The sequence below is a fragment of the Papaver somniferum genome, chromosome 10 (genome assembly GCF_003573695.1).
Source record: "Papaver somniferum cultivar HN1 chromosome 10, ASM357369v1, whole genome shotgun sequence".
NCBI lineage: Eukaryota > Viridiplantae > Streptophyta > Magnoliopsida > Ranunculales > Papaveraceae > Papaver > Papaver somniferum.
Genome location: NC_039367.1, coordinates 162,539,981 through 162,550,611, shown reverse-complemented (window position 1 = coordinate 162,550,611; position 10,631 = coordinate 162,539,981). Strand labels below are relative to the sequence as shown.

General features: G+C 35.3%; 1 protein-coding gene across 1 annotated transcript; it reads left to right on the top strand.

The window, feature by feature from the left end:
* Positions 1-554: 554 nt before the first annotated feature.
* LOC113319506 (GDSL esterase/lipase 7-like) lies at positions 555-2,402 on the top strand. The gene is made up of 4 exons (XM_026567754.1): positions 555-890; positions 983-1,113; positions 1,419-1,926; positions 2,005-2,402. The coding sequence occupies exons 1-4, from the start codon at positions 614-616 to the stop codon at positions 2,214-2,216; spliced, it is 1,128 nt and encodes a 375-aa protein (XP_026423539.1). The 5' UTR covers positions 555-613; the 3' UTR covers positions 2,217-2,402.
* The last annotated feature ends 8,229 nt before the right edge of the window (positions 2,403-10,631 follow it).

The following is a 10,631-nucleotide window of genomic DNA, read 5'->3' as shown; positions in this document are numbered from 1 at the left end:
GAAACTAGGTTAGCTGTCTCCTGAGTCTGTCCTTGACAATGGGAGAGCTAATTAATCAGGTCCAGTATTCCTTTAGGTTCTGTAAAATGAAAAGTACAACATTGATATGTTGCAAACTCACGGAGTCACAGTATCTGGGTGATTCCAATTTTACCAATTTTGTAGCTAATGGTCAAAAGAATAAGTCCAAAACAATTACGAGGATGCATGTTGTTATGTTTTTATTATTGTACGAAAATGCCTGTAAATACAGTAATCTTTTGGCTTGATTATCTGTTTTCTACTTTCTTGAAATCTTAATTATTTTCAATTCAGTCTTTATTTATTCTGAAACGCAGCCACTAATTAAACTAATTCATGTTGAACCTACTACTTTTGACATATTGTAGAACATCTAGTTGATAATAATGTAATAATAATATCTGTGTTGAATTCAACTTTTGAAAAATCAAAAAGTAGCTTAGTCTAGAAGTTCTAAGTTATTAAGACTTTCATTAGTATTATAAGTAACAGTAACACATCCTATACACTAATTACATTTCATAATCCAAAACCTTTACAAAATATATAAAAAGCAAAGAAGTTTTGCTAAACAACTTGGAACTTGGAAGTCATGAAGTTCTCTTTTGCATTCATCCTTGTACCTCTCTTTCTTCTGATTCAAACTTATCAGTTCTCTTCAGCTAGCCAAGATCTTCTTCTTGCATCAGCAGTGCGTGCAAATAAACTTGCACCAGCACTGTATGTATTTGGTGATTCTTTGGTCGACAGTGGAAACAATAATTATCTTAAAACACTAGCAAAAGTTAATTATACACCATATGGAATCGATTTTCCGAATGGAGCTTCTGGCAGGTTCACCAACGGCTACACTACCGTAGACTATTTGGGTAAATATATACATACATACAATCAATTCTGTACCAGAATCCTAGCTTTCCAAATTCAAGTTTCATGTTAACATAACTGGTTTCTTTTGCAGCTGCATGGCTTGGATTACCGTTCGTACCCCCGTTTTTAGGTTTGTCAAAAGTACAAAAGGGTAAAATAACAACAGGTATAAACTATGCATCCGGAGCCGCTGGCATTCTTCCAGAATCAGGAACTGCAACGGTAAGATCACTACCACTTCATTTGATGTACTCTATTTGTATTTTCAGTAAATTTTAAGCGTTTAGACTTATGTTGTGTTTGATACTAGGGAAAGAAATCAATTCCATAGGAAATGTATGCGTGTAAACTTCCTATAGAAGGGAAAGGAAAGACTTTCCTATGGAATTTCATGAAATTAAGTTAAAACAGATTTTAGACCACGCACTATGGGATTAGATTTGTAATCAAACGACGGAAAATATGCCATTTCTGTGGAATTAGATGTAATCAAAGACAGCCTTATTATTTTTATCTTTCTGATGCAGGGGGACAACTTGAGTTTGGAAGAACAAGTCAATTACTTCAAACAAACAGTACAAATTGACTTACTTAAATCCTTGAAAACTCGAAGTAAGATATCTACATACATGGCCACGTCGATATTTGTTGTTGTAATAGGTAACAACGATTACATCAACAATTATTTGCAACCAACAAGATACAATAGCAGCAAATTATATACACCTCAACAATATGCTGCACTCTTGGTATCAACTCTCAAACAACATCTAACGAGTGTATACAACTTAGGTGCAAGGAAATTTGTAGTTTTCGAATTGGGTCCAATTGGGTGCTTACCATCAATAGTTAATAGTATTACTCCGAAGCCAGTCACTCCATGTGTAGAAGGTGTTAATAGTCTGATTCAAATTTTCAATTTGGGAATTACAAATATGATTCAAGAACTGACATCCACCTTGAAAGGCTCCACTTTTGTTCACGGTGATATCTTCGAAAAAGTCTACCAACAAGACATAAATCCTCTAAAATATGGTAAAATCCTCTAAACTTTGTTGCGTTAAGGAATCTGCCCACAACAACTCAAAGTTGACTAACCCACTTTTAATGCAGGCTTTACCGGAGGAAATACGCCATGTTGTTCAATTTCAAATGCCAGTTCACTTTGTCTTCCGAATCAGACACCATGCAAGAACAGGAATGTGTATCTCCATTGGGATGGGTATCATCCAACTCAGAGAGTTAACTATGAAATTGCCAATGGATGTTTCAGAGGCTTATCGACTTGTTTTCCAATTAACGTTCACAAATTAGCGTGTCTTTAATAGTTTATTTTCAATTTTCTTTCAAAGTAGTTTTGTGGAGGAAAACAACTCTCCTTTCTCAAGTATTTTTCATTTTCAGTTAATTTTGTTGCGAACAAGGATCAATTTTATGTAAAACTTAAATGGGATTTTAATAGCCCATAAACATGAAACCTGTTTTGAGGCATACTGATTTTTTTTAAGGCATACTAAATGATGATACCATCTAAGGTATGCTTATAAGGGGTGTCCTAACCGTGATGAAATTACTAGTTTACCCTTCAACTAAATTAAAAATCTAAACTAAAACTAATCAAAATCAGTTCAATCTTTCTTCTTCTCATCTCCCGCAGCCGAACTATTCCCTACATAAACGTTGAAATTTCTTTTCGCCGCCGATTAACCATACAAATCAAGCAAGTTCTCAACAAAAGTAAAGAGCGAAATCCAAATCTCGATTACTCACCAATTATATTAGAAGATATTTCCTACAAACCTATCTTGTTTTTCATTGTTTTTACATCGTTTGATCGATAAAATAGGATTTCTTAGATGAAATTAGTGTTTTCAGAAGGGGGTTCGGCTGAGAAATTAAAGTCGAACCTAGCTTTGTTCTTCGTCTTTTGTTTTTCAGAAGATCAGTTCGGCTAATCTGGGAATATCAATTTTAAGCCGAACATAAGCTATAGTTTTGGGAAACATTATGTTCGGCTAATTCGACTTTGCTAGGTTTTCAGCTGAAACTTTCACTTGGCTAAGTTATTGAATTCATTGAAGCTCGGCTGATTCGACTTCACCTATGTGTTCAGCCGAACCTTCTGATAACTTTTTTTTTTTAGAAGTCGCACTACAAGGTTCGGCTAAACATAAGTTAGCCGAACATTTCTCTGAAACTCGTCATTTTCATTAATCCAGGAGGTTCGGCTGAAATCTATAGTAATAAGAATCAGCCGAACCACACATATATTTACAAAACCCTAAGGTTCGGTTGTAGACTAGCAGTCGCCAAGTTCTGCTTCCAAAATAGCAGTCGAACCTAATGTTGAATTCCGAAAAATTTTGTAAACATTCAATTTTGTTGAAGAATAGAAGCAAAAGAAAGAAAAAAAAGATACTCCTTCATCATTTGGAATCACCCATTTTGAATCACAATAATCTCAAAAACTTAGTTTTCCTTTTTTCTTCTTCCTCCTTTGATTTCTCTACTAATATAACATTAGCAACTTAACTTAATCAATGAATTAACATTACTAATAAATCATAGTCATTAACATTTAACTATTATTTTTAGAACTAATTAAATAAGGGTATACTTGTCATTATTAAAAATGGGTGGATAACGGGTGATAGTCTTTTTTATCTAGTAAAATCGACATATGTATGTAAGTGTCCTGCAAGTCTTGGTTTCAAATAATTTCTACTTCTAGTTTTGTAAAGATTCACCTTAATCATACTAAAAAAAGTAACAACACCGGTCTCATGTTTAACGATTGTGACCTGAAAACGAACTGTTGGGGAATCTTCACAACAGGTTATGATTCGATATTTTCGTCAAAAGAGTTATGTAATAAATTTGATGATGCTGTTAAAAAAGACTGCCCATTTGCATCTGACTGTGTTACATCGTATGGTTGTTGTGATGGTCTAGTTTACTTTTGGAGTTACAGTAAGAAATTCTCTTGTATTTGGAACCCAGCTACCAAAGAGTACAAAATAGTACCTGAATCAAATTTAGAATTACGTTCGAACATTGTCACACGTGGTTTCGGTTATGATTCCAAAATTGATGATTACAAGGTAGTAATTGTTTCGAGAATATGTGGCAGATATGAAGTCGACGTCTATACTCTAGGAACAAATTCATGGAAAAGCAGTTACACTGATATTAATATGGTTCTTCTTATTAAGATATCCCGTATCTTGAGTATATTGTTGTTATCTTGTAGTTATTATTTTGTTATTTTGTTGTATTATGTTTCCTTTATTATCATTTGTATATTGTATAAGTATCTCTTGTAATCCTTTTGTGATGAATACAATTGACTGAAACCCTTTCATCAGATCTCTATGACATGAAAATCTTTCTCATGGTATCATAGCCAGTCAAGATTCAATAACCCGCCTCCTTTGTCAACCTAGAAAATCAAACACTTTGTACTGCGATCAAGGGTTTTATAAATCCAACCATATCCTTGTGTTTTGTTGTCTACCATTATCGTAAACCCTATCTGTCAAGAACCCTTACTGTGTTTTCTCATTATTCCACAAGTTATCATCATGTCTCGTGAAGACTCTCAACCCATTACTTATAAGTTTGATGGAACCAATTATAACCATTGGTCTTTTCTCATGAGAAGCTTTCTCAAGGGAAAATGTATGTGGAAATATGTTGATGGTAAGGAAAACAGCCAGTGACCAGCACTAGTGGTAAAGATAAAGATGATGTTCATACCGATCCTTCTGAAACTTGGGAAGTCAATAATCAAAAAATACTCACTTGGATAAGAAACACCGTCATTGCTTAAGTATGAAACTTACTAGTTTTGAAGAAGCTAAAGAAGCATGGGATTTCCTTACAAAGAGATACACAGAAGTTAATTTTTCTCAAAGATACAAGCTTTAACAAGACATTCGATCTTTGAAACAACAACAGGAGCAGTCAATCTCTGACTTTCACTCTGAAATGTCAATCGTGTGGAATCAACTAGCGCTTATGGAGCCTAAATGGACAACTGATGTTGAACTGTGGAAAAAGTATAGGGAAGAATCTCGTCTTGTTCAACTTTTAATGGCTCTAAGAGATGAGTTTGAATCTGTAAGGGTATCAATACTCCATAGAAATTCATTGCCGACTGTAGAAAGTTCATTGTCTGAACTCATCACTGAGGAGACACGTAAAAGAATCAAGCCAGACATTCCAGCAGTCCTTGCGGTACCTTATCGTTCAAGCACTAATCCAAGTTTCAGTTTGCAGAGAAACTTCTCAGTTCCAACAAATCGTGATCTATCTCAAGTACAATGCCACAACTGTAAGGCTTTTGGACATCTAGCAAAGAACTGCTCTTAACCTGCAAATACAAGTAACTCTCAAAGATTAACAGTCCAAGGTTCAACACCACCACCAGGCACACCATAGTGTAACTATTGCAAGGAATTTGGACATATTGTAGGAAACTGCACTTCTCCATCCTCAAGAAACATGAGAAACTAGAGAAGATTCGGCACTGCTGCTCAATCTTATTACCCATCATCTCCAAGTACTGCTTCACCAGCTCTGGAGCAAACACATGAGTCATCAAACTCTGCACCAAACAATCTTGCAGCTACAAACAATTTTGCAGACATTCAAGAGGTGCTAAAACAGGCCCTTGCTGAAAAAGCGGGGGTCTAAAAACACCACCCAATATTATGCTTAGCAATCTGTATGGACTAACTCCGAAATACTTTGCTAGAGAATCAACTAGACAGTCAAACTCAATCTAGATAAAATTATCTCAAGGAGTTAATATCTTTCTCTTGATTTGATTTTTACTCAAGATAAAAACAATGGCGAGTCTTTATCAAATACAAGGAATAACTTGGGCGGTACCAAAGACCAATGTCCAAGGATCAATCAATATCAATCAACAACCAAAGGTTGGACTTCCAATTGATGATCACGAACGCACAACATGTATTATTTCAATTATATAAAATATAATGCGGAAAAGAAATAACAGAGACACCAGAAATTTTTTTAACGAGGAAACCGCAAATGCAGAAAAGCCCCGGGACCTAGTCCAGATTGAATACACATTGTATTAAGCCGCTACAGACACTAGCCTACTGCAAACTAACTTCGGACTGATCTATAGTTGAACCCTACCAATCTCCCACTGATATAAGGTACAGTTGTACTCCTACGCCTCTGATCCCATCAGGACACTGCGTACTTAATTCTCTCAGCTGATATCACCCACAACTAAGAGTTGCTGCAACCCAAAATCACAAACTTGATAATAAACGAATCTGTCTCACACAGAAAAATCTAACGAAAGGATAAATTTGCCTCCCACAGATAAACCCTAGGTTTTGTTTCGTCTTTAGATATAAAATCAAGGTAACGGGAACCAATTGATAATCCGGACTTATATTCCCGAAGAACAGCCTAGATTAATCAATCACCTCTTTAAAATCCTGCCTGTCTACACAAGGGAATTTTCGAGAAATCACAAACAGTGAGACGAAGATGTTTGTGACTTCTGTATCTTGCCTATCGGAGAACTCTCACGATATCAAGACAATCAACCGATTGTATTAGTACGATAGAAGATGCAAGATCAGATCACACAACTATGATAAAAGTAGTATTGGTCTGGCTTCACAATCCCAATGAAGTCTTTAAGTCGTTAACTCGAGTTTAGAGAAGAAATTCAAGAGTTAATAGAGATAGACTCTAGCGAGTGCACTAGTAGCACAAAGACGTGTGGGGATTAAGTTTTTATCTTGATAGATGTCTCATATATATAGCCTTTCAAATCAAGGTTTTGCCTTAGTTACAAAGCAATCCATATTAGCCGTTAGATGAAAACCTGATTTAGATTCAAGCCAATATCTCTGAACCGTTAGATCAAAAGACATAGATTGTCACACACACTTAGTTACACGTTTACTGGGTTTGAGAAAACCATGCCCAAACGAGTAGACGTATGTTGGTTCAACATGATAACCCAAAAGGTCAACCATATGAGCATCTCATATTAATCATGTTTTTCTTCACCATAACTAGTTCAATTGACTCAAATGAACTAGTTAAGAGTTGTTCAATTGCTATGAGATCTTATGTAACTACACAAGATACAATTGAAACAAAGATGATTCGATTCTATTTGAATCGGATCATGAACATTATAGCCACGGTTTGCATAAAGCATTCCTTAATAATTAATGTTTCATGTTCAGAGCACATCTTTAGATCATAGCCTCTTAAGCTCACAAACAAGTTCGCGAACTTAAGTTAATCGGTTGAGTTTTCCAAAATCAGCAGAAATTCTCGGGTCGAGAACTTCCGCCAGTTCGCGGACTTAGCACACAAACGAGTTTTGGAAATCCTAGCAGAAATTCTCGGTCGAGAACTTCTGTCAGTTCGCACACTGAGTCTGCGGACTGGGTTCACGGACTTGGCAAGCCAATTTCACAATCCTACCGATTTATCTTGATCAACAAAGTTAGAAAACATCGGTTCAAGGAATACATGGTTATATAATCTAAACTCTCATTTAAATCATTGAAACATTCTCAGAGGGCGATATTCAGTTATGAAGAACAACAGACCTTTCTCGTCAGAGCAATTTCCAAAGTGATTGAAACTTTCATGACTTTCGTCACTAGGTGAAGATAAACCTGATCAAAGCGAAACGCTTTACCAATACATGATTTCGAGTAAAAGATAAGCAATGAATACTCAGCTCGAAATATCAAGTGTATATGATCTAGTCTATATAGCATACGACTTTTGTGTCATAAGAAGTAGGAGAAGAATAAACAGACTTTAGAGTGATAGATAAGTTCAAGTCTTGACATACCTTTTTTTTGATGAAGTTCCACGGTTCCTTGGTGTATATATTCGTCGTTGTCGTTCAATCACCATGAAGTCATTGAGCTCAACTACACTTTTCCTATCCTAGTCTGAGACTTAGATAATAGGCTAGAAATCAAGACTTTATAGCGTTGATCACTAACATTGACAAACATGCTTGATATAGAAACACATGCGAGGTTGACCGAGCTATGCTCTAAAAATCTCCCCATTTGTCAATTTTAGTGACAAAACTATTAATACATATGGAATACAAAAAAGATAAACTTTAGTGGCTCCAATTCCATAGTACAATCTTCAACGTTCCTTGAAATATTCGTCCTTCTAAGTACTCCAATGATCCCAAAGGTTGTAAGTTTAGTATCACCGTTGTTGAAGAGCCGTAGCTATAACGATGAGAGAAATCGAGATTCTCGATCATCATTATACGGTGTCATAGTATTATTATGAACATCAAAGTCCAATTGCATCACGACTTTAACAATAATACTATGGTGATATGTATCACTCCCCCTTGGTCAATACTCCATCTCGATCATGGAAACCACTCCCCCTTACACAATGATCCGAAAACCATATTTATTTGTAGTGTGAACTACAATATTTCTCCCCCTTTTTGTCAATAAAATTGGCAAAGGTACAAGAATGAGTTCATAATGAAATTTCCACAAGAGACATTTCATGACCAAAAGAAAGACAACATATCATCTTAATTTAGATGCAATCTTATAGCCGAAGCTAACAACATTGATCAAGGAGTTTTAAGACGCAAGATAACCCCTCTAAAATTCCACAGCTGCACTCCCCGCAAGATATTACCATTAAGCACAAGTTCAAAAGAACCCTCCCGCATTTGATGTCATTCCCAAAGGAACAACAAGAATGACCTTAATTTCGAAAGAAAAGAAGGATTTTTATTTGGACACCAAAAACCATGTGAATGATTTCTTATATCCAAAACTCAATCAAAATACTCACAAGTAAACTCATGAATATTCTAATTGGAATATGCAATTAAATCAAAACCACAAAGTGATCAATTTAATTGAAAGTGCTCAACATAAGTAAACTCACGGAGCAACATGCTATGACTAAGTTAATCATATGGAGGTGACTAACTTAACCGTTCAAGTACTCAACATAAGAAAAACCTTACGGAATACGTGACTACATTAACCAGTGTAGCCGTTCATATACTCAACACAAGAACTTGTGGAATATATGAAAACTCAACTAGATTAATTACAATAGAACCTATAATTAATCTAATCGGAATACGAAGCACCAAACTAATCACGGAAGTAATCAATTTAATTATTTTGGGCTCAACACAAGAGAACTTATGAAACCCCGACTAAGTTCATCATAAAATATGATAACCTTAACCATATATGTACTCAACATAAGAAATAAAACTTATGGAGTACAAACTAAATAACCAAACTAGTTGATTAATTTAGTTCATAATGCTCGACATATAACATCTCATGGAACAACCAACAAAGCCAAGGTAAATCGACTTAGTTGTAAGATGATCAACATAAGACACAGAATGGAGCCTTCACGGTAAAAAATAATAAAATGGATCAATGAAGATCAATACCGTGGATAAACATACAAGGATTTATTCTATTTTCCATCATAACGACATAATAGACTTTATCCTTGTCGAACAAAAGATTTTATCCTATTTTCCATCAAATACATGACTGCATAGGCATAAATTTTGTAATTTTCAAAAGTCCATTCGTCCTTTCATTAATACGAGTACCAACTCATGAACGACTTTACTTTTGACCGCAATATGGGACCTTCAAGTTCACGGACGCAAACAATACATATCCCATAAAAATATTGCAATATATCACACCATTAAAATACTGCAACAACATCATCCTCCAAATTCAACAATTCTCATCTCCATTTTGAAGGGAATTCAATAAGGAAGATAATGCAAAAAGAATGAGGTAAATCCGAGTTCGGACGAAGAAGTTACGACCAAAACAAGTTTGCCGAATATCGATGTCAAGTATGCATACGGGTTTGCGAACTTAAAACCTTGGATTTTGATTTTAAATGTTGTTATGCATACTTGGTATGTGAACCATCTAGTCCAAACATCCTGAACTATTATTTTCAATCCTAACCATTTAAGAACCTTAAACACATATCAAGTTAGGTAAAAATGAACGATAAGCAAGATTATTATAAGTATTCTAATAAAATAAAAGTAAAAATCTTGCTCAAGTTTATAAACATACCTTTTTAGATGAATCCAATCGAATTCTACCTCCTTACCGAACATAATCTGTGTGCCCCAATTCTTGTGCTTCCCTCACCGTATACAAAGCAGGGCATTCCTTGGTGAGGATGCACTTCCAACAGAATCAAGTTTCTTTGGGGTGAACAAAGTCTTCCTCATCACAAGTGACCTTTGAATTATCATGAAAGAGATCACTTTTATAACCTTTCACATCCAATTCCATTTTTCCAAAAAACTTGTTAAGTTCCAACATCATGGATACTGCCTTTTCCATTGTCATGGAGTTTTCTTGAAGATCGTTCCTTTTCACACTCAAAACATCATTGTCTTTCTTCGGTATTCACTTCTGAGTGCGTTTAGGAACAGTCGGAACCTTCTTCCCATCACTCTCTTCTATAATTCTCGTAAGAGAATTGGATTGACTATTCTTTTGAAAGTTAGTCTTTCTCCAATTGGGAGCATCGGATCTTGTCTTCGTCTTTACGAAGTTATCCTTTTGATAACCATTACGATTGTGAAAAGAATTCATACGACGTTTATAGGAAAATATAGGTTTATCATAGCACTGATTCCTTTTCCTAAAGGTTGGACAATT